This window comes from Mixophyes fleayi, chromosome 5 (genome assembly GCF_038048845.1).
Source record: "Mixophyes fleayi isolate aMixFle1 chromosome 5, aMixFle1.hap1, whole genome shotgun sequence".
Classification (NCBI taxonomy): Eukaryota; Metazoa; Chordata; class Amphibia; order Anura; family Limnodynastidae; genus Mixophyes; species Mixophyes fleayi.
Window position 1 is genome coordinate 42,442,636 of NC_134406.1, and position 25,522 is coordinate 42,468,157.

A 25,522-nucleotide genomic window follows, 5' to 3' on the forward strand; every position below is an offset into this window, starting at 1 on the left:
AAAGACAGAGCTTCATATGATATTGAATAACATACAGTATGTTTTGTTTTGTTGGCAAAAACATGACATAAAATTAATTGCTGCTTTTCTGGGAGGTATTATAGCATTTCTTAAACATGGCTCACATGGCTGAAGGCTGTACCCGGCTGATAATTAGCAGATAAAACTCATCCTAGCCAGTGTCTGTCATGTTTCTGCTACGTGCTGTGACCATTAAATGTCTCAACATATAGTCTCACATACAGATGTTCCCGGATTATCTTTATTTTTTGTTGCTACACGGTGACTCTCAGCAGCCACTGATATAGCTGGATACAGCCAGGGTTCCCCACAAGGAGCCTGCAGTGCATCTGTTTCTAGGTGCCTGGTTGAGCAACTGAGAAAGTGCTCTCTCATATCTCGCAGAAAGTTGTATTATTGTATAGTGCACAATAAGTTTATTAGATTTATGAGCAAAAAAAACACCAACTTAGACCTTTGCAGCAGGAGACGTAGCAGAGTCTTAAGTTTTGCTGCACCCAAAACTTGCTGGCTGAAACTGCTGCCTAATGTCCCTCATTATAGACATAACCCTGTCTGGCTCTTGTGTACTACACACAATATGCTGTGAAGGGCAGATATCCATATTTATAAGTTCCATCTACAGAGAGATCACAGTTTCTGTCACTCTGCTCATTCATCGCTCCATTCGGCTCTAACCACACAGCGCTGCCTTTGTTAAACAAAGGAGCGGTTAACAATACACCCGGAGTGTGGGACGTGTCACAGTCGGGCGCACATTGCTCAGTTCAGAGAGCGTCCAGCCATACCACATGTCTACATTAAGTGTGCTCCAACTGTATAGCTTCTTGAATAAACAGCAAAACCGATGTTTGATTTACAAACGGTAGAACAAAGTGTATGTTACTATGAAGCCTTTCTTTTACTCTAGTATTTTTTTATTTGTTTAGTAGAAAGTACAGCTTGGCACTGCAGATGTGTGAACTGCCAATGCCAAGTCGTGTTTGTGAATAGGACTAGCTGGCGGAGCAGTAAGAGAATTGCCAGACAGTAACACTGGTGAGCTGAGTATCACTCAGCTGCCTCAGGAGAAAGCGTCATGATAAATAGCGGCAATACAAGATTTTCGCAGCGATTATAAAATCTGTTATCTGCGCTCCATGATAAATAAACCCTTATATAATGTTTCTCTCTCGCTCCTTTAATCACTGACCCCTGGGGCAATAAAACTTCTTAGCATTCAGGGGTATCAGGCCCCCTTCACTGCAAGGACATGGTTTATTTTTTCTCTTGGTGATATATTAGTTACCAAACCAACAACAGTGTTAAATTGGTGCCCGTAATTTAGGGTCATTTAGACCACAAGAGAACAAAGACACGAGGAAAGCGCAGTTAAAAAGCCGCTGGGACCATTGATCTTTCTGCAGAACGGAGCGTGTTCTTGCACAATGTTAAACACTTGTAAGGCATAGGTGCTACCTGATAAGAATGAGCTTCAGATGATACCGCAGGCCTAGTCTTCATGTTCTTTTAGTGATCTAACTGATTGTCAGTCCTCCAGCTCAGATTGCTTGTGTTGTTTTTATGCAGGATAGCAGTGTTTTCTGTGAATGTCCTACATGACGAGAGGATAGTTATTGTTGCAGAGCAGAGGCCCGATTCCACGGAGGAGGACAGCTTCCAGTGGATGAGCAGAGTTCTACAGGTAATATAATATCCGTAAAAATAATGATGAGTCTATGTATGACCGAAGACTACACAACTACACTTTTGTCCGTTTACTTCCCTCCCTATTACAGAGTGGATGTCGGTGGGGAAAAACAGAATTGGTGGGGTGGGTGGATAGATAGATACCACACCTGATTTGTCCATCAAATCCTGCATTATTATTATATTCTATTTGTATGCATACTGCAATGTGTACACAGACATGTAATTGGATGCATACAGGTTTCAGTGGACAGACTACATTTTTACATTAAACAGGAATAAAATGACAGAGATGGTCTGTAAACCTCGTCAGATGGCTTAATGAGGATGACTGAGACAATAGATAGACGCTTTGCTGGTTTCGGAAATTGGAGTGCATTGGTTAAATAGAGAGACAGAGAATGTTTCCCATAGGTCAAGAAGTATATTATTATAACGATTAAATGATGAAGTAGAAATGTTTCACTTACAAAGAAGTACCAATCGATTTCACATAGAGACACGTGAGGCTGTGCCCCGCCATGCACCATCTATGTTCCAGCACGGGTCAACCTGTACCCATGTCAGCAGCTACGCGTTTCGTAAAAAGACTTTCTTCTACAGGCTGATTAGGCACAGTGTGTCATTTATATTTAACACAGTTTTAGTATGAGAAATATAACTACTGAATTACATTGAGCAGTGCATAACTCTTATATTGTAATGTATTATTATGGTTGTTACATGCTGCCTAACTATATTTTAATCATTATAAAAACAATCTTTAAGAGTGTATTATTTATCTGAATACTGTTTACTACCATGTTGTACTAAATTATATCACTATTTTTATATTTCTTATAGGCTATTGACAGTATACATCAAGTTGGAGTTTACTGTTTAGCTCTTGTACCAGCAAACACACTCCCCAAAACTCCTTTAGGTGGCATTCACCTGTCAGAGACCAAGCAACTGTTCCTCGAGGGGTCACTCCATCCGTGTAATGTGCTTATGTGCCCTCACACATGTGTAACAAACCTTCCTAAACCAAGACAAAAACAGCCAGGTAAGACCGGAATGGGAGCGTATATTTACATCTGCTCCTGACTGAGTGACATGTTAGGTAGGAGTTAGTGGTATGTAATGAAGAGACATTATGCCGTCGATTATTTATTTATATATATATATATATTATAAAATATGCCTGCCCTTAACCGTTAATTATATAATGTTGTAAAAAAGTCATATAGTATAAAATCATGGATCAAACTATGGAGACCTAGTATCCACCTAATACAAAAAAATACAACATAAACTATAAAACTTCTGTGTCATGGTATATATACAATACTCAATCTTTCAGTCTAACAATGGTCTATATTCCAAATATAATCACTATCCTACGTGTAATCATTTACTACCCTCTAATAGGTTATACCCAGCAGTTTGCTATGATTCATCTTTGGGGGCATTTACATCCTTTTTATAACGTTCCTAATTTGACACACGCCCAGCAAACCAAGTATGGAAATGCTGCATACTTAACTTTTACATAAAATTCTCCATAGTGACTTTAAATGTGGCAAAGTGCATTGGTCCTCTGTAATAATTTATATGAATATATTTATATTTACGGAATATATATAGGATACTAAAGAGAAATAAACATTTCATCAACATTACGAGGAGTAGATTTTTATACATGTTATTTGGTGTGAAAAACTGCTTATTGTAGTGTAAAATAATACATGCAGTAACTAATTTAAAACCTTTCTACCTCAGATAGTTGTTCACTACAAAACTTAAATGATGTAGATTTGGTATTTGTAGCTTTTGTTGAAGGGGACGGTGATGGTCAGCAGTTGGTCTCAGATTGTTCTAGTGGTGCCAGGAATTTATGCAGGGATAATCCAACTTCTTCACTGTTTGTCCCTGTGCTTATTTGTACCTGTTTTTAAACATTGCCCAGTTCCACATTAATATTTCTTGCTGCTGGCTCAGAAGTTCAACTGCCCATTGGTTGTCGTCTCAGCTCTTAGTATCTGTTCTCATCCTGTATGCTATATAAGTTCAAATGTACTGCCGTTCAGTATTCAACACACAATATAGTAGTTTTATGATAATGTGTACCGGTCAGGGGTGTTGTGTTTTATGTCATCTAGAGTCATTTGTAAACTAGTACAATTGTATCATGATTATGTCATGTTGGGTAGGTCGGGTCCTTGTGTTGAGTGTAATAGAATTGTATTATGGTCTTGTCTAGTGGTCACGTGATGTTGAGGCTTGCAGTGTTTGTTATCTGAATTAAGTGATTCCTGTAGCATTTTGTAATGGATACAAATGAAACAGCAATGTGTCCCTGGACATTGTGTATACATGTTGGCAATTGTAAGTGCAGTATTTTGTTGTCTTAAATTGAAATCTGTTTGGTTCAGAAGGTTGCATATGTGAAATCTTTGTGCTAGATGAAGTTAGCTGACCAAAGATTATAGTAACGTTCACTACCCATTTGAATAATATGCACTGTGTTTTTCTCTGTAGAAATTGGCCCTGCCTCTGTGATGGTGGGGAACCTGGTCTCTGGTAAAAGGATTGCACAGGCTAGTGGAAGGGATCTGGGACAGATAGAAGACAATGATCAGGCCAGAAAGGTAAGAGTCGCTATTCTCCATGCCATTCACATTGGCTAGATGATCATGAAACAAAACTTACGCATAATATGTTTTTATAACCCTCTGCTTATGGTTAACAAGAAAAGCATCAGCCTGTGGGAACAGTTGTGTTAAAAGTGATAACACACAGCCAATACAATCTTTAGTGTATTTTTCTATTGTTGCTAAGGTGGTATATATGAGAACTATTTGTATACTTGCCTGCTTTGTCACATGAACTCATTGTCAAGTATGACAATGGCAATCATAGAAGATATAAAGTAGCTTGAACTTTAAAAGGGAAAAGAAGACTGACTGACTGATTGATTGGAAAGCTCTAAGGGCCTGGGAAGCAGGTGAGAGTCTCATAGGATTGACGGGGTATACATAGTGCACTGGGTGGTGAGTGTAAGAAATTATATTCATAGGAGTGAACAATATTGATGAAGGCCTGGAAAGTTCAGTATATAGACAATTGCCTGGGGAAAGATGTCACCTTTACAGAAGTATAGAATTGTCATGGTGAGCTTACAGTAGGGGTAGAAATAATCCAGGGAGTGAGTGGAATAGTTTTGGACCCAGGTTGTGAGGGTTATAGATGAGGACAGGAGTATAGGTGAGGAGCTTGGGGATTCAGGCGTATAGGTGAGGAGCTTTGGGATTCAGGCATATATAGGCAAGGAGCTTTGGGATTCAGGCATATATAGGCAAGGAGCTTTGGGATTCAAGCGTATATAGGCAAGGAGCTTTGGGATTCAGGCGTATATAGGCAAGGAGCTTTGGGATTCAGGCGTATATAGGCAAGGAGCTTTGGGATTCAGGCGTATATAGGCAAGGAGCTTTGGGATTCAGGCGTATATAGGCAAGGAGCTTGGGGATTCAGACGTATAGGCAAGGAGCTTGAGGATTCAGATGTATAGGCGAGGAGCTTGAGGATTCAGATGTATAGGCGAGGAGCTTGAGGATTCAGACGTATAGGCGAGGAGCTTTGGGATTCAGGCGTATATAGGCAAGGAGCTTGGGGATTCAGACGTATAGGCGAGGAGCTTGAGGATTCAGATGTATAGGCGAGGAGCTTGAGGATTCAGACGTATAGGCGAGGAGCTTGAGGATTCAGGCGTATATAGGCGAGGAGCTTTGGGATTCAGGCGTATATAGGCGAGGAGCTTTGGGATTCAGGCGTATATAGGCGAGGAACTTTGGGATTCAGGCGTATATAGGCGAGGAGCTTTGGGATTCAGGCGTATATAGGCAAGGAGCTTTGGGATTCAGGCGTATATAGGCAAGGAGCTTTGGGATTCAGGCGTATATAGGCAAGGAGCTTTGGGATTCAGGCGTATATAGGCAAGGAGCTTTGGGATTCAGGCGTATATAGGCAAGGAGCTTGGGGATTCAGACGTATAGGCGAGGAGCTTTGGGATTCAGACGTATAAGCAAGGAGCTTGGGGATTCAGGCGTATATAGGTGAGGAGCTGGGGAGTCGAGTGTAGAGGTGGGGAGCTGGGGCATCGGGCATAGAGGTGGGGAGCTGGGGCTTTGGGCGTAGAGATGGGGAGGTGGGGAACCTGGGGAGAGAGGATCCTATTTTAACCCAGTGTTATAGGGAATAGATGTGAACATGGGAAGTGTGTGGTATGGATAGGTACTTGGAGAGTGAGGGGTATAGAGGAGAGTCTGTGCAGTCAGAAGATATAGATGAGGACCTGGGGAATGTCCGTTATCAAGCTCATCCTGTCTTGATGTGTCAGTTGGAGTGCATGGTTCTTGACATTAATAGATCTTACAAAACTCCGTTATAAAGTGTGTTATGCAAAACATTTAATCGTGTGTCAGGATGAGGGCATAAAATATGATATGATGAAATATTAAATGTCAGGGCCCATATAAATTATTGCATTGATACATAGAAGTAAACATTATTCCTCTCAGATAAATGTTTGTTTCCTTTTTAAAACATTTGATCAATTAGCCCAGTAGAAGGTAATTAGGTTGAGCAGACCCTTTGTGAGGAGACCAGCTTGATATGCAGATCCTAGACATCCATTGTTTTTGATCATGTATTCCACTTCCTAATTGACTTCCTTTCAATAGATCTTGTAAACTCAAAATAACCACTAGGTGTAAATAAGAGAGCCATATGCCTAGATGAGATCCTTGTAGACAAAGACAGCATTTGAAGACTGCCCATACAGATATATAGAAATATGAACTTCACAAATAAATGTCCTCATAGTTCATATTTTGGGAAATCTGTGTGCCACTCCATAATGGGGAGCGGAAATCACACCAGGGTTGTGAATGACAAGTACTGACGGTATCCGTGAACAGCTTTAATCACATGTTTGTGGGAAAGGTATGTCACATTGTCATAATTCCATAATGTTTGCCCCCCTATTATGATTAACACTGCCCCTGTGAAGGCCATCCCATTTCATTTGGCTTAAAAAAACCTGTGTTGGGAAGGGGCAAATTGTCACTTTCTTGGGGATCAATCTAATTGAAGGACTGTCCATCTTTTCTGCCTACCCCCAGGCATACAGATTATTATTTGGAAGTGTTGTACTTTCATCCCATTTATTTTTATAACTGCAATTTTTTATTTGTATATTAAATTTTTATCTAATTGGTTTTTTTTATTATCTGTAAGCATTGTACCTTTTTATATTAAATCTAAAATGTAATAGTTCTGTCCTTATTGCTCTAAACGAATCCATTGCCTGTTTAGAAGAGACAGATTGCTTGGCTGGATTAACTCTTTAGAAACTAGTGTGTGAAGGGTTAACTGTTTAGCTACCAGGGCACAGAGTGTGCACAATTTGGTGATTAAGTCATAGGTTTGCTACGGGCTTTTTTCGTAGCTGGTGGCAGTTGCTGAGAGGTGTGAAGCGTGCGTCTGGGTTGGGAAGGGACCAAAGAATTCTGTACCCTGAAAGAGAGGTGAGTTTGAGGTTCCCTTACAGTAAGCTTCCAAGTCACAAGTGTGCAGAGGGCAGTTTGTGACAGATAAAGGGTCTCAGGAGCGGTTTCCTGACAAAATAGAGGTGATATATTGTATCACTGTTGGAATATATGATAAGATATCAAATCGGGGAGTAGCTAGAGGGGCTTGTAATTGACAATGTGAAACAAGTCAGCCAGGGAAATACAGAAGAACCTATTCTCACAGGTACTTTTCTACAACCCAGGAATAAACAATGTTGTGTTACAGTATGAAAATTAACGATTTAACATGTTATCCATTTTCAATGTTGTAATCACAATGAAACTGTATAACTAAAGAGTCTAGAGAATATATTTAAATAAATGATGTTGCACTAGCAGCAATCAAAATGTTGAAGAATAGCTGAACAAAAATAAAAAAATCTAAAATAAAACAAGTTGCATTTTCTTAGACCTGAAGACCCTTTAGATAAATCTGATAATGGGGGAGATTTTTTTTTTAATAGAAGGAGACTGCAGTCCTCAATTTAAGTCTGCAATTGCTGATAACAGAATTCTACCATATATGGGATTTTTCCATATGTAGTTGAGAATGGTACAAGATGCTTGTTTTTCCTCTCTCTTTTTACTTTGGGCCAACCTGTGTTTTTTAGTCTTACTTGACCTTTAATCCCCTGTGTAAATGAATGTATTTACATCTGCCTCCTGTCACATTTATTTATTGTCTTCCTTCCACCTAACACTCTTGGACATGAGATTATTTACACAGACCGTGATAACATCATGCAGCTATGCTTGTTTTAAACTAAAGACATGAATATTCATAGCTGCCCAGAAGATGGCTAACTTCATTCATAAAAATGTGGCTGCAGAAGAAACTGTACAGCTGTGAAAGCATCAATTTGATCTGTTTAGGTGACACACAGTAAAAGATTTATCCTTTTTTTTTTTTTTTTTTTTTTTTAATCATTTTGGTAGTCATAATAGTAGTATAATGAAAAAGCAATCCATGTGTCTTGTGCCATTTGCTTGCTACATGCTGTTGTCGAATCTAAATCAGATTGTTCACCTGTAACTGTCAGTTTATAAGCTCATTAGCCGGAGACAATTAAATACATTGCAAGTTCTGCGTGTACAATTAGCTCTGATTTATTTAGATACAAGTCCATATCTATATAGTACAAAATCACATATTACAGAAAACTACGCCCCAAAAGATTTTAACCAATCATGGTTCCTTTACACAGATCTTGCTACATTCTCACATTTTCACACAGGAATTCTCCCCAAGGGGAGTTGCCTTATCTCCTGTCTGCTATATACAAGGTCATGGGCATAGTTTCTTGCAAACAATGAATAACTCCTATAAACTAGCTGTATCTAATCTGTCTTTAAGCTATAAGAGAATGAAATGGCTATAAGGCAACAAGATGGCATCAGCTTAGCAAAATTACATTTCTCACTGTTAATGTTGGTAAATGATAATGTTGCTAGCGATATCAGGCAATTGGCCCATTATCTCATGTGTGTGTTTAACATCTAATTTATCTTCGACAGTAATTCAATTAAAATTGATTAGATCATTATTAGTTATGTAGGTCAAGAAGTGACCTACATACCTAATACCAGTCAGAAGCTGTCCGGTATCGGCCTGTGTATGAGGTCATCAGGGCCAGCACTAGCCCCCCCTGAAATGTCATACAACCCCCTCGGACTTTTCACACCCCGCCACTTCTTACCTTAGCAGGCGGGATGTGGAGGTGGCATCCTCTGCTTCTCACAGTGGGAGGGTGGCGTTTGACTGTGACATCATAGCCTACTGCCACAGTCCCAGCCAATCACAGATATGGAGGAGCAGTTGGCAGCTTCACAGGTAAGAAGCTTCTCCTCCATATCAGCAGCTCAGTGTGGGCATTAAAACCATTGGATGAGTGACATTCTCCAGAGTCATTTATCTAAAAAAAAAAAATAGACTTTATTTTTAGGGGTCTTTGAACCTTTAATGAAAGAACACAAGTAGAACATGTGTTGTAACCGTTATCAAAAAAACAATTAGCTTTCATTAGTATTCACTTTTAAAATCCGATATCTGATAGGTTATTATAGGTTGCAACATGTCATTGTATCATGTAATTAAATAAGCCCCCAAATTTTTACATTTTAAATCTTTTTATTGCATTTGTCTGGCATACATCATTATTTTCATTTCTAGAAGTAAGTAGAGCAGAGTTTCATACAGCTTAAACTGTTCATGCTGCACAATATACCCAGTATAGAAGAGAGAAAGATTGTAAGAAACCCTAATTATACATTATATGCCATTATATATGTTCCATGTGGTCCAGTATGTTTACAGCTGTCATATAAACATTATGTGTACACATATATGTATTGCAGCTGCTCTATGGCGTACAATGAAGTAGGTTTAAAGCATTAATGTAATACTTTTCTTGTTTATAATATTGTTGTATCAATAAACCTTATCCATGTTATAAAGAACTGTTGTATATTGTGGTCTTTATTAAATGCAATTCCCAATCAATCTACTATAAAAAGAATCTTTCTCCAAGAAAAAAATGTTTCTATATCTTTGATCCATCAAGGCAGAAATCTTTCCTTTCTGCATCTTCTTATCTTATCGTTCTTATCACCAGCTCTGAGAAGGTGTAAAACAGAATAAGATAGTAAGGACATGTTTGAAATATTTATGAACCTCTAGCCAAAGTGCTTATTATACCTATAGGACATGATCATAAACATTGGTAAATGTCCGACCTAAGGGTAGCACATTTCAGACATTTATCATTAAAATGAGATCGCATTTTAGTTTGATTTTCCGGAACTAAATATATAATGTGAAAATATGTTGATGCCATAACCTACTAGCTGCTGTAGGGCAGAGCTTTATTCACTTTCAAGCTAGCCTCTAAAATATCTAATATGTTTAAATGAGGAAAGTATGTTGTCCACCCATTGCATTATCCATTCAAATGTTAGTTTGATCAGTCTATAAATAATTAAAAATCAACATTTTGTTGCATTGGCCTAGCTCTGGAAACCTTCAATCTATCGCTTCCTCATAGCTCTTTCCATTTATTGTCACCAGATCTAAAATTTGCAAACAGTCTATGCTTGTAGTTACGTAGAGAGAGCTTAGAAAATGAAAAAACTCATAGATTAAGCAAATAAAAATTTACACTTAAATTTTTTAGTAGAAGTGATACACCTTTGTCCATTCCTCCACTTAACCATTTCACCATGTAGTAAATCTCACCCTCTTTTATTCTCCATTTCTTCCAGTCTTGCGTCTTGCCTCTTACATTGGCTCACCCAAACATTTGTCTGCCCCTTTCAATTTAGATTGTAAGCTCTAGTGATCATGGCCCTCTTCCCTCCTGTTCTCATTGCCTATAACATTTTTTCACCTCCTCCTTGTGCTCTCTGCCCATTGACTCCACTCCTCCATTATACTTACACCTCTTTCAGTGGCTCTAAATCTGTTTGCATGGGCACAGGTTTCAGCCTGCGCTGAATATACCCCAGTAGCTGTGTTGAGAGTTGTAGTGTCATTTGTTTACTGTATTGTACAGTTATACCATGTACTGTCTTGTTGTTCTTCCTCTGTGCGGCGCTGCGGACCTCATGTGGCGCACTATAAATAAAGATTAATAATAACAATTAGCAGTCGTCCCACAGTGAACCAGGTTAACCAGAATCTAAAGTGACGCATTTCGGGGAACATCCCCTTGAACAGACAATCTTGGATCACTATGCCAGCTGGGAGAGGTGTATTTAAACAGCCAGTAATTAACCCCTGAATCAAAGATCATTAGCTGTAGTAAAATTGTCAGTAAATGGAAACAGATTTTTTTTTTATTGACATTTTTCATTACATGATTTTTTCACTAGCTTTTCGTTCTTGAATTTTAAGTTAATCTCCTCAATTTTTCTTCCTACCATCCCCCCATACAGTTTCCCATCTCTCTTCATCTATTCACATTTTATTGGTAACTTGCTAAAACCTCTTCTCTTCCAGATGAGGTCTCACAAATATATGATCACATTGATCATTTAGGCACTAGTAAGCATGGGCATATTTCCCACATCCAGCCACACTTTTAGTGGGTTGTATTGTGCCACAGTAGATATAAATCTGAGGGTTGGACAAGTGGTGTTCCTGTATTTGCACATAATTACTTATTTTGTCTAATTGTAAATAAAACTCACAATAATACCATGTGGTTTTTAAACCTCCGCTAAGGTAAATGTACCGCTGTGACCTAATGTAGAGCTTTCTACATGATCTACTGACAGCCAGGGAGTCAGACCTGGAGTTCTGAGGCTATTTTGCATTTGCAGAACTAGTTGTTTTGTCAGTGCTCAGGGTGAGTCATATGTGGTACAATAGGAAAAAACAAAGGCTGTTTCCAGGCACAGACTTGAATCATTGAACAAGCACACATTACTGTATCAGTGTTTGTCAGTTAGTACAGCTACACCGAGCAGAGTTTTATGTTTAGAGAAGAATTTTGATTTTGTTTGTTTGTCTTGTCTTCGAATATATATATATATATATATATATATATATATATATATATATATATATATATTTATTTATTGTGACTATTTCCACACATGGTGGATATTGCACTTACCAGCATAGTAATTAGACTTATTTTTACAATCATGTCCAGGTTGTATTTGGCAGGCATTGGGTTCTATGTCTATATACAGTGTAATATAGATTATTATTATTATGATCATGTATGTGGCCATGTCATGATGGATGGGCATAGTCCATGTTGGCCTCATCAGAGGAATTTACTGTGAGGGCCCAAATTGGGGATTAAAAAAAGTGTTCTGAGTACACCCCGATCAGGTTGGATTTGTCCCAGGCCGGCAGGCTGCAGATAACATCAGGCGGAATATCGACCTCATCCAACACATTAATGAACGTAAACTGCCCTCCCTCCTCTTGTCCCTCGATGCTGAAAAGGCATTTGACCGCCTTGGCTGGCCCTTCATGATAAAAACCCTCTCGGCTTATGGCTTCAAGGATCGCTTTCTTAAAGGGGTCTCCGCTTTGTATGCCAATCCTGCTGCTTCTGTCCAGGTGAATGGGTGTTCCTCCCCATCTTTTCAAATTCAAAATGGAACACGATAAGGTTGCCCCCTCTCCCCACTTTTGTTTGCACTAATCATAGAACCCTTGGCCATGAAAATACGTCAAAATCCTAGTATCTCTGGCATACAGCTATCCTCCAGCATCTATAAGATTGCTCTCTACGCAGACGATATCCTTCTTACCATTACCAATCCCCTAACCTCTCTACCAAATTTTTTCCAGGAACTCGATAACTTCTCCATAGTCTCAAACTTTAAGATCAATACGGCCAAGACAGATATCCTGGATCTCAATATCCCACCTAAGTTGAAGCAGCTCTTGGAGCTACATTTTCCCTTTCACTGGAATTCCGATAGTATCGAATACCTGGGCAAAGCAATCACCAGAAAGGTAGAAGACCTCTACCAAGCAAACTACCCTCAACTGATAGCGTGTCTTAAAAACGACATGATCTCCTGGGATAAATTAATAATATCTTGGGTGGGGCGGATTACATCAGTGAAGATGAATTAGCTCCCCATGCTGCTTTACCTTTTCCATACCCTCCCCATCAGAATTCCTCCCTCTACTTTTAAAAATGCTGCAAACCTCTGTCATGCGCTTCATTTGGTCAAACAAGAGACCCAGGATCTCTGCTCGTATTTTTCAACGCCCTCCCATGGCAGGTGGCCTCGGCATACCCAATCTTCACAACTATTACTATGCAGCACATTTAGCACAATGTGTCCAATGGCACTCCCCGCCTGGAACCAGGGTCTGGGTTGACATAGAATCAGATCTTCTAGGAGACTCACCGATTTGTTCTACCCTCTGGCTCCCAGCTGCTCAGCGCCCAGCCCCTTCTCGAGCTCACCCAGTAATAGCCCTCTCCCTCTCTATCTGGTCCCGATGTAATAGAATGGCATCTTTATCTCCTGCTCCTCCGATACTAATACCTCTTTGGTTGAACCCAGCCTTTATGCCAGGCCTATCACGTCCTATGTACACAAAATGGGCGGGGGAGGGCAAATTACTGCTGCTAAACCACATAGTTGGTAGAGACTGTGTCATGTCCTATACTTTTATTGTTCTATGGACTTTATGCCTTGTAGTTGCATTCCGGGCCAGAAGCACATTTTTAGGTGCTCAATATAAAATAATGAAGCACAAAAACGTGACCGTTCTGATATCCCCTTAGTCTCTTGATATCCCCTCACTCTCATGATTGAATCCATGAATAAGACTGAGCCGAGTAGTATTTTAGAAGATAAACAAAGAAGTTTAATTTAAAGAAAGGGGTGAACCTAAAGTGATAGGTGGTTGGACTTTGATGAGATATTTAGACAGGTGCGCCTCTAAACAATTTTCTGTCTTTCCATAAACCCACTTCTCAATTGAAGAGGGATCATCCACGAACAGACAGTAGGCATAACTTTGTTCTGAATTTTTATGTATGCTAAACTAGTGTGTGTTTAGGCTTGCAATTCATTGGGCAGCAGCTAAGAAGTGGAGTGCTGTAAAAGTTTATTTTTATTCTTTATGCACTTTGAAGTTTACGGGGTGGACCTTCTAGGTACACTAGGGAAAATACCACTGCCTTTTGCGGTGCACATCCTGTGAGCTTTGCAAATGAGGTTCAGTGTGTCCACATACAGGCTTTGTAAAAAATATGTGGGCACAGTTTCTCTAATGTGACAGTGGTTTTACACAGCCAATATAATTTTGCAATTTATGAGAAATTAGTTCAAATCAAACATAACTCTTCCCCCATCAGCCCGATATTCAATGGAGACCACTATACAATACAGAGAGCATTCTAGTGATCCATATACAATTCCGTCTCAGCAACTACCTCTCTGACAACTCCCTCCTTGATCCTCACAGATCTGGCTTCCGCCCCCCCCACTCCACAGAAACTGCCTTGGCCAAAGTCACCAATGATCTTCCCTCAGGCAAATCCAGGGTCCAGTTCTCTCTGCTTATCCTCCTGGAGTTTTCTGCAGCCTTTTACACCGTGGACCACCATCTCCTACTCCACACCCTTCACACAATAGATTTTTCTGACACTGTCCTTTCGTGGTTCACCTCCTACCTTGCCAACTGCTCCTTTTCTGTTTCTACCTCTGGTGCCCTCCCCCATTCATCCTTCCCATAAGAATCCCACAGGGTTCTGTCCTTGGTCCTCTGCTTTTTTTTCTCTGTACACCTTCTCCCTGGGCAAACTCATCAGTTCCTTCAGCCTCCAGTACCACCACTATGCAAACAACACTCTATCTCCTAATCTCTCCCCTTCCCTCCTCTCTCGGGTGTCCACTTTCCTCTACACCAGCTCCTCCAAGATGTCCGTACTCTTTCTAAAACTTAACATGGCCAAAACTGAACTCATTGACTTTCCTCCATCAGGAGTCTCTTCCCCTCCCGACCTCTCTATCACTGTTGATAACACCAATATCCCCTCTGTTCCCCAACTCCGCTGCCAGGGTGTCATTCTTGAATCCTCCCTCTCCTTTGCCCCTAACATTCAATCTCTTGCTCCATCATGTTGTTTCAAGATCCGCAACATCGCCCCGTTTTAGACCCTTTCCTCCTGTGGCACCAAAACTCTCTTATCCACTCACTGATCATTTCTCGTCTCAACTACTGCATCCTTCTCCTTACTGGTCTCTCCCGCTCCCATCTCGCTCTTCTTCGATCTATACTTAATGCTGTAGCTAGACTTATTTTCCTCTCGCCACTCCACATCTCATTTCTCTGCCAAACCTTACACTGGCTCCCCTTCCCCTATAGAATCCTCTTCAAACGCCTCACCCTCACATACAAGGTCATCTCCAACTCCACTAATCCCTACATCTCCAACCTCATCTTCATACATACTCCATCCCGCCATCTCTGGTCAGCTAATGACCATCGCCTTTCCTCTCCTCTGGTAACCACATCTTACTCCCTTATCCAAGATTTCTCCCGTGCTGCCCCCCCGCCACTGGAACGATCTACCTCATTATGTCAGACTGTACCCTAGCCTGTGTAGCTTCAAACGTTCATTGAAAACCCTCCTGTTTAGAAAAGCCTACCAGTCCTTCATTTAAACATTTCACCATGTAATATATGTCACCCTCTTTCATTCTCTCTCCCACTCTTGCTTCTTGCTCTCAGATCCCCTTACATTGGCTCACCCCCCATGTGTCTACCATTTGTCTGCCCCTTTACCTTTAGATTGTAAGCTCTAGTGAGCAGGTCCCTCTTCCCCTCTGTTCTCATTATCTATACCTTCTGCTCACCAGCTGCATTTCGCAACTCTTCCTTGAGCTCTCTGACCATTGACACCTCTCCTCCATTGTCTTTGCACCTCTTTCATTGGCTCCAAACCTGTTCGTTGCGCCCACACTAATGGGCACAGGTTTCAGCCTGCGCTGAATATACCCCTTGTACCACAGTAGCTGTGTTGAAAGTTGTAGTATTATTTGTTACTGTATTGTACTGTTATACCATGTACTGTCTATTTGTTTTCCCTCTATACGGTGCTGCAGACCTAATGTGTTGCCCTATAAGCAAAGTTTAATAATAATAATAATACAGAGAGCATACAGACTGTAGTGATCCATATACATTACAGAGAACATTCTCATGTGCAATGCTGGACTGTATCTCACAGATCTGTGACAGGTACTCATTGCTTCCGACTAATTTCTGTGATGCCACTCGGCTCCATCTGGGAAGTGCCAAGAAGTGGTCATAATCTGTAGTTCATTCCCAGCACTTTGATGAATAGCTTCAGCCATCAGATTGGCAGGAACACCCAACATGGTGGCATGGCTTCCTGGCACAGCCACCATTGTAGTAGCACGGATGTGGTACAGAAGAGCCTCTGCTCTAGTTCTTTTCCTATTTCCGAAGCAGCAATGGGTGGGGTGAAGAGTCTCTCTGCCTCCGATGCTGGGCGTAGTGTTCTAGGTCCGTGTACAGTGTAATAGTATTATGACCATGCGCAGTGGTTAAGTTATGTTCTTTAAGTGACCTAACTATGTCTGCTGAGTGTTTTTTTTTTTTGTTTTGTTTTTTTTTGTTTTTGACACAGTAGATGATGATTATGAAAAATAGTACACAGGCACTGGTGCTAAAAAGGTGCTGTAACCCACAACAGCTTCATACTTTAATTGTTCTTGTGTAAATGAAAGCAAACCTCCAGTTGGTTTGGGTTACAGCAACTTTAACAGCAGCCAACTGTTCATGAAAATTGTGTTAAATGTATCCAAATATATCTTTGCTTTTATGATGTGTATATACCTTACTTTATTTTGGTTTTGTATTTTATTTCCATAGTTTTTATTCTTGTCTGAAGTTCTACAATGGAGAGCTCAAACAACTCCTGATCATGTGCTTTATACCTTATTAAACTCAAGGGTAAGACATCCATCCGCTCCTTGTGCTATGCTGAACTTTTCTATGTGTTACTAAGATTAGTAATGTATGAGTTGGTGTTTTACAGTATGTTGGGTAGTGAAAATAAAAACACATGAAATCAATTTATTCTGTAAGCATGAAAAAAAATGTATACTTTATACTGTTATTGAATTAATGAGTACATCAGCAGCAGTCATTTTCCTGAGTTTCTTAAGAACTGTATTTCCCCTCAATTTTTGATCTATTATTTGAAAATTCTGCAGTATGTTGTGACATTAAATGTCTATGTTAGAACATTTTCTGTAACCAGAGTTCAAAGCTTTTTAGGGCCTGCTTATACCGATCTGCTTTTAATGTGCTTTCACACGTTAATAAAGACATGAAAAGGACCCAAGAGTTAGTGGTACTGTTCCCACATTTTTGTGATCCACGGATTTTTAAGATTTTAAAGCGCTGCATGCACTGTTCCATTAATGCATGCTATTAATATGATCATGGTCAAAGCACAGCGAGTGTACTAAATGTGTCTAAAGCGTACATTAATTTTCATGTGTTTTTATCTATTTTACCAGCACATATGAGAATGGACATTCCAGTGTCTTTAGGTCTATATAAGTACATAAAGGACACTAGATTGACACCGTAGGTGTCGATCTAGTCCATGGGAGGGCTGGCAAATTTTAACCCAGGGGAAAAGACTTGAATCAGCAGCCTGTTAGGAACATTTTAAAGAAAAAAAAAATTCAGGTCACCCAGCCCAAAGTAGCCCACTATAGGACCAGCCTTGGGTGCAGATGCCCCCCTGCCCCAAAGCCCAGCCTGACCCTGATTTAGTCTTCTAGTTATTGTGTGAAAGTTGTGTTGGAATCTTTATATCTTTATACAACACCCCCAGTGAGGTGAGCTGTGAGCTCAAGCACACACCAGTGATATATGTCCTTTGTGCAGCAATTCTGTGTTTATATGACATAACAAATGCTGGTTTTTTTTGTGATTGTTGTCCGCAGCATTCACAGAGTAAAGCAGTGCTTGTGTGTCAGGAATGTAGCACTTATGCTGCCTGCTATCTGCAGTAAAACACAGTGTAAAATCACAGAGTTCCCATGGCTAATGTACATATGCCGTTGGCCTTGAGGGCCTAAATCTGGGCCTGGTAGCATCTGGATGACCTGCTCAGGCTATATATACACCCCAGTTGACACTTAGAAGCTGTAACACCTCTGGTAATGTACCAGCTTTGTTATTCTGTTGCTACACACCACTCAGCATTTATACAGCCAGTCCTACATTAAACCTTAGAGGAGTCTGTGCTTCATCTTACTGTATGCTGTATAATGGTCTATTTTCACCTGCAGGGAACAATAGCCAACTCTCTGACATGTAGCCAGTTACACAAGCGAGCTGAGAAGATAGCGGTGATGCTGATGGAAAGGGGACACTTACAAGATGGAGATCACGTGGCTCTGGTGTATCCTCCAGGTGCATTTCTATCTGCAAATTTACTTTGTGCTTAAAGTTTTATATCTCTGAATGTTGTCACAGTGTAATGTCTGGTGGTCTCCTATCAGATAAATGAGGAGAGCATATTCTTGTTCTAATAATACATAAAAAAGCCTTAGTGCCTATAAGTAATATTCTACTTGTCTTACCACCATAACATTAATGTGTATAGCTGCAATATTATATATAAGTATAATGTACCTTTTACTGTAAATTATTATATATATGTAGAGTTACAGAGGAGTTCTGTATCTATTTACCCTTCATGGCAAGCTGATGTGACTCCCAATATCATAATAATTAAGTGGAGAGGCATTATTCCTTAGCACAAGTAATATGCACAAGTTATATACATATATTTGTTTGGACCAAACAGTCCAATCTTTTAGGCCATCCATATTTTGCCACTGGGACTATTCTGTGAAAATTTTTAATATTGGGGTGGGGGGTATTATTTAAAGTATAGATATAAAACAGAAATACAATGCAGTGTCTCAACCATATAGGACAAATGTACATGAGAAAATACACATTTTAATGTACTTTCATGTAGCCTATCATGCAATATGTTTTTATATTTCCTTCTCCAGTATGTAAGTTTAATGTATCAATGTATACTGCCATGTCTTGGTTAGAACTTTAGTTTATGTATGAAACCGATTGTTTGTGGCGTATTCCGTTCTGCACATACTATTGTGTGACTTACAGTGTAACCATGTGCCAGTATACAGCTTACATCTGCTCTCTCTACACATCACCAACAAGGTGCTTTGTTCAGATAGCGTCGGGTGACATCTGAGTCAGTGATGGGACATATATGAGCGTCCATGATTAAATGCTGATGACACTTTCTGATTCTCTCATGCAGGAATAGATCTGATAGCAGCATTTTATGGCTGTCTGTATGCAGGCTGTGTGCCAATAACGGTGCGACCTCCACACCCACAGAACATTGCAACAACGCTGCCAACAGTGAAGATGATAGTAGAGGTATGCACGAGACCATTCAACTTGAGATACTGGATATCCAGAGTATCTGTTTCTACAGACACCGGAGGCAGCCATTTGTGTCTGAACCCATATACCTGAGAATACAAGCTGTCGCTGTACCGTACCTGAGTATGATTTCTTTACTTGTTCCAGATGTTAGAGTTAAATGACTCAGAGTATAGTGCAGAGGTAGGCAACCTGTGGTAAGACTACAAATCCCCACATGCCATGCCAGGCTCTGTCTCGCATTGCTTGCTGGGACTTAGAGTTCCACATCAACTGGAAAGCAACAGATTGACTAAGCCAAATATAGTGTCGTCATTACTACATGTAAAATATGTCCGTGTCTTAAATCTTTACCAATAAGGCAGGTTTATTGATTTGTTTTTTTTTTACTAGGTGCAATCACAGCACAGACAGGGACTAGCATATCATTATCACAATTTTGCACCTAATATAAATAAATTAAAAAGTCACATTTTAATAGTGATTAGGGCAACAGTAACTATTTTGCTGTACTGTTTAGTATGATATGTACAATAACATAATCGTAAAATAACCTCTGCTTGATCTTATTTGAGCGTAGCAGTATCAGGTGTGGTTATAATGATATGGACCTGCTAGGGAAGCGATTACTACTTGTCATGGAATTCATTGTGTAGAAGCGCACTAATGTTCTGGACTTATAGTGAGTGTGTGGTGCCCTTAGACTATGTATACACATGTGGTTGTTCCTATAGGTGTTATACAGCAACACTATGTACAACTCTGCAACTCTCTCTTCCATGTGCTAAAAATGTATTCTCCTGAACTTCTCGCTTAGTGTGCTGTTACCTGTGCTGAATTACCTAATTTATGTTTAAAAACACAGTTCTCATCTATTATGTAAATCACACATTTACTTGCAGTAGTGAGTTATGGGAAAAGTTAGGTAACATTTTGCACCAGGTGGATATGGTCGTGCTGGAATGTTTGGTATAGAAGTGACTGCTAAGCTGTCGGCTGGATTCAGACATACAATATTGCCAATGCCAGTACACCCCCACCATTCACATATTGGTGCACAGCAATATACTCTACAATGAGATCGCTGCATGTATAGCGCACTGCAAGGCGCTATATGTGATGAGCCTTATGGCTCAGAAGTGGGTGACATCACTGTTATAATAGGCACCAGTTGGATCTAGAAGTTGATCTATGGAATTACTTTTTCGGAGCTGGTGCAAGGGTTCTTCTCGCCCTAGGCAAATCTCCAGTATACCGCCCCTCATGTCCCCAATACCCACTTCACAGACATTAATAATGTTTGTACGTGGCCACAGTGCCATCCCCCCAGAGCCGGTGCCCTAGGCAGTTGCCTAATGGTGGCAACGGCCCTCAACTTTTTATCAAGACAACTGTTCTGCTAAGGAATATGAGTTGGAGCATTGCACTATAACATTTTTTTTTTTTTTTTGTTCTTGGTTCCGTTTCGCTATGCAGATATAATAGATAAACGCGGGCATGGCTTTTATCGCCTGATCCCTGGAACACAGTGCTAAATCAGGGTGCTCAGGTCGGACTTCTTGCAGAAGTGGTTGTGGTAGTTGCAGAAGGTATGGGACAACCTCCCTGTTACAGGTTTCACCCTCTCCTTACTGGAACAGATTTATTTACTGGTGAAATCTTTCCAGCCATGGATATGGGTGTTGTTTTCCTTTTACTGTAAAGGATAAATTCTCACTCTTTGTGTTGCTTTTTTTGACTTGGGAACAGCGTTAAGCACAAAACTCCTTCTATTGTGTAATTAGAAAGGGAGAGAGAGGATTGCTGACTATATGATAATGGGATTTATTCTGTTCTTCCTTATCTTGCTGCAATTTCCTCCCATTTGCCATCATTTAAACCTCTGGTCATAATTAGCAGCTTGTAGCAGCTCCTAGGAAGGAGATCTGGGAGTGAAATAAGGGTGAGTGTCTCATCCATCATTAACAGAGGGAATAGCACTGTATGAGGACAGTAATGTACAGTCTGTAGGAGGAGGGAAGGGTCTGCTCTGTCTGTGGGGTTTGTGCTTATGGTTAACCGTTATGTTGCTGGAAAATAAACCATGTACAAATAATTATATTTTCACACAGAACAATGTACACAAAATAAAAGTGCATCAGTTTCTCACCCACAGGCAGCTATTCTCTAGGAACTGGTGACGTCACTGATGCATGAAGTACACAGTGCCTCATACCTCAATTATGTCATTAGTTTGTAATTATCTGTTAGGCTTTATTCTTATGAATATACTTTTGCTCCACATAATTCCTGCCTGCTCCACATTTTTTACTGCTCTGTGACACATTGTATTGTCTTGTATTGATCCATCAGTCTGGTCATTTGTACATTGCTCAATAAATGTGCTTCGCTTACTTTGTAGCCATATACTTTGGTTTAAAAGTGGTTTATTATAGGATGCCAAAGTGTCAGAGCTGGTAAGTCTCATCCAGACTGGAGGAGCATCGTCTAGAAGCATTTTTTTGTGTATCTAACTAATTAACATGTTTTAATTATCTTCTAATAAAGGGGAACAACACACTCGATTAAACTGATCTTAATTATCTTTTAAATGACGTGTAGTTACTTTTGTTACTTTTTTGTGAAATTGATTTCCATATGTTTCTCAGATTTCATGGTTGTTAATTGTAAAAACCTAAATTATCCTCATCAAAAATGTTGGGAAGAGAAACTGTACGTTAATTAAAGTAATTAAACCTGCATCAGCTCTTTTTAATGTGTATTATAGACAAGCGTAAAGTGGTTCTGGTTGTTGGGAATTGCTCTTAGTCAATAAACCCTGTATATTCTGTTCTTCAAGCAAGGATCCTGGGTAAACTTCTTACACTGCATACACTAAAACCACTGTATATCAGGAAGGATTATGTTACATTAAACACATTTACTGGCCTGTTGTTCTCCTGCAAAAGTCCTCCTATGTTTCTGCTTAATGTTTTTTCCATATTTTGGCAACTTCTATACACATACCCCACTGATGGCAAATCCAGACTTCCAGAACTTAGTGTTTATGACAGAAAGACCAAAATATTATTAAGTGTCATTCACTGAACTTGTGTTACAGAAGAATATTGCTATTGCAGAAATTCTCTGAGGAATACAATATGTCTCTGAGCAGAAGCGTGGATAGCCGAGATAATTATTTCCGCATTTTCTTCCCCCTTTTTTTCCCAGGTGAGTCGTTCTGCTTGTTTAATGACTACACAGCTCATTTGTAAGCTGCTAAGGTCAAGGGAAGCAGCGGCAGCCGTGGATGTTAGAACGTGGCCTCCGATCCTGGATACTGGTGAGAATTTGTTGTCTGCTCTCCACCACTATGGGAAAATCTGTTCTTTTTAGGTGGTGTCATATTGCTGCGCTCAAACATTGTGCATTTAAAGTGTGAAAAGTGCAACGCTGAGTCCCTGCAGTGGTGACAGATACTAGATGGATTCAGCACTGAAAATACGAAGAGATCTATTTTTTAAAGGGAGATAAGCCCTTAGGGATTTTCCCAATTTACCAAAGCCCCTGGACGGTGAAGACTATCACCGGGGGGCTACTGTGCTTGAATGGGGAAGCTTATTCACTAGGGACAGCTGAGGTACAAGTGCAGTGGGGTAGTACAAGCTAACACCATCTCAGCAGAGCTGCCTACAGGAAAAAATGTTTTTTTTTTTTTATAGTCAAAGCATTTTTTTAAGCACCCTCCACTGACTCCTCTTACCTCTGCCGGCATCACGCAGCTGCGCTGGTGATATTTTTGTTCTTGTCCTATTGCCCGATAGAAACAGTGATATAAAATCTTGTTATCAGAGGGGTCTTGGTAAATAGAACCTCAATTTGCTATCTTTCATGAAGGACAGGAAATTCAGCGCCATCAGCCAATAATAGAACTCTCTGATAGCGCCTAGTAAATATTTTCTAGTACCAATGTTTCGTATGTTAATAACTGGAATTATACGGGTTATTTACTGTGCGCCCAACTTTATTTTTAGGACCTGTGCCCAGGAGACTCTCTCAGATTTTAGCTGCATTCATTCAAGAGTGTACATTTATTTAAACGTGTCAGAGAACCATGTACATAATAATATATTATTCAAATAGCTTTCTCGGGTTTATTACACTGATAGTAACGCTGCAACAGTTGGGAAAACCTATCCCTGTCCTGGAGTCTAGGTCATGTTTTATAGAAACAGCTGTAGATGAATTATTTAAAAGGCCACAGTTATATTTCTGTAATTATATTTATTTATTTAGTGTAATTGTCATTTTATTTATTTATTATGATTATGCTTTCCACCCCTCAATTATGAAACTAATATTGAAGGCATCCCTTGTGTGTGTAGACATAGCACACAACTTATGCCATTAAGGTTTATTTGGAAATCATGTTTTTTGGAAAAATTGTGATGCACCACATAGAAAACCATAGGATTGTCACTAGTGTAAATAATTGCTTCTGTTTTGTCATACAACTTTTTCATTCATTTTTAAAAACTGGTTACTTGTGGATGTGCAGGAGATGAAGTGGGTGGGGCTAGAACACCTGTACCCCTGGGGTGCACAACCATTTTGCCTCACAGCACTTGGGTCATGAGTTTGATTCCCGACCATGGCCTTATCTGTGTGGAGTTTGTATGTTCTTCCCGTGTTTGCGTTGGTTTCCTCCGGAAAAATTTAACCTTAGTCTGTGTTTGTGCTAGGGAATTTAGACTGTAAGCTCCATTGGGGCAGGGACTGATGTGAATGACAAATATTCTCTGTACAGCGCTATGGAATTGGTGGAGCTATATAAATAGTGGTATTGACGGTGATCCCCCTCTCCACTCTGTAGCAACACCCCCTCTCATCGCTCTAGTAATACATCCCTCCTCCACATCTGTTGTGATATAGATATATATATATATATATATATATATATATATATATATATATATATATATATATACACTGTCATCTCTTTTAGTACTAGATTCCACCTCACTGTAGCAACACACTCAATCTACTTGAAAGCACAGTGCCTGATTCATGCTCAGAGGCGTCCATTTGTGTAGCGTATCTTGTGTGAAATAGCTCTGCATATGCTCAGTAACGGACCATGTGTCAATGAACTCATGCAATTCATGTCCGAATGCAAATAACACTACTGTCTACGACTTGAGAGGCGGAACAGGTGAGGGAAGGGGCAGACTCACATAGGCAATGTACAGTAAGGGCGTTCCGAAACAAATGTGGCCGATTTCAAGTCCTGGATTTCACCTGTATCATTTGCACTAGCTGCAGGGCAGGTGTAAGTGACAACTACTAGTGCTGACTGATACTGCATAGCCTTTGTTTTAAACACTACACATATGAGTGCCACTAAATAGCACATTAAATGTGTATGAAAGAAAGATAGACTATAAAAATGCATGGTATGTACAGTATGCTGTAACAGCATCTTTATGTATTTAATGCATACTTACCAACCTTTGGTAAGTTAATTCCAGGAGATCCCAGGCAGGGGGGCGTGGTTGGTGGGCGGGAGGGGCAGTGCTCCGCCCCCACAACAAAATGACGCTTTTGTCGCGGGGGCGGGGCCAAAATGACGCAATTCACCGCGAATCACAGCATTTTGAGGAGCAGATGCCATATGCAGGATATTTGACCTACCCGAATTTCGGGAGTCTCCCGGACATTCCGGGAGAGTTGGCAAGTATCATTTAATGTGAAAAAATAAATAAAATGTTTTGTTTTTAAAATCTTATTCTTATTAATGATTATACTGTTAAGAGTTGTTCATTTATTTTATAATACACATGTTTTGTGTGTGTTTTGATGTGACCTTATGTGTATACTGTAGTCTGTCCTTTGTGTCTACGTAAGGCAAGTTTAGGCAGCACTTACTTCTACCCAGATTCAAATAGAATCTTATCTTGAGATCCGCTTAGATATGAATATGGTCGTGACTGCGCTCAAATTCCATGATTTGAATCGGGTCCACAGTATCTAGTTTTATATATGATTTGAATTGGGTCCACAGTATCTAGTTTTATATATGCATTATAGTAATGTCTGAAAAATGGGAAAAAATATTAATTTCACAATTTATTTTTAGTGTGAGTAAATGTACAGGTGATTACGGTAACCTTGGCTGGTCTGTATAATATAAACCTAGTTCTATGAGCTATGCACTTGCATCTTCTGCTCATTGGGAACTACCATGATCGTCTACATGTTTTAA

The 25,522-nt window shown here is 39.9% G+C and overlaps 1 protein-coding gene across 9 annotated transcripts in view; it reads left to right on the forward strand.

Annotated features, from left to right (window-relative positions):
* The window catches only part of DIP2C (disco interacting protein 2 homolog C), a 382,732-nt gene that overhangs the window by 290,596 nt on the left and 66,614 nt on the right, over positions 1 to 25,522 (forward strand). For all 9 annotated transcript variants that reach the window (XM_075212090.1, XM_075212092.1, XM_075212091.1 and 6 more), the window contains 7 exons: positions 1,591 to 1,705; positions 2,554 to 2,755; positions 4,231 to 4,340; positions 16,705 to 16,785; positions 18,141 to 18,264; positions 19,154 to 19,275; positions 22,492 to 22,603. In XM_075212090.1, the coding sequence (XP_075068191.1) occupies positions 1,591 to 1,705; positions 2,554 to 2,755; positions 4,231 to 4,340; positions 16,705 to 16,785; positions 18,141 to 18,264; positions 19,154 to 19,275; positions 22,492 to 22,603 (866 nt within the window). The remainder of the gene's footprint in view (positions 1 to 1,590; positions 1,706 to 2,553; positions 2,756 to 4,230; positions 4,341 to 16,704; positions 16,786 to 18,140; positions 18,265 to 19,153; positions 19,276 to 22,491; positions 22,604 to 25,522) is intronic.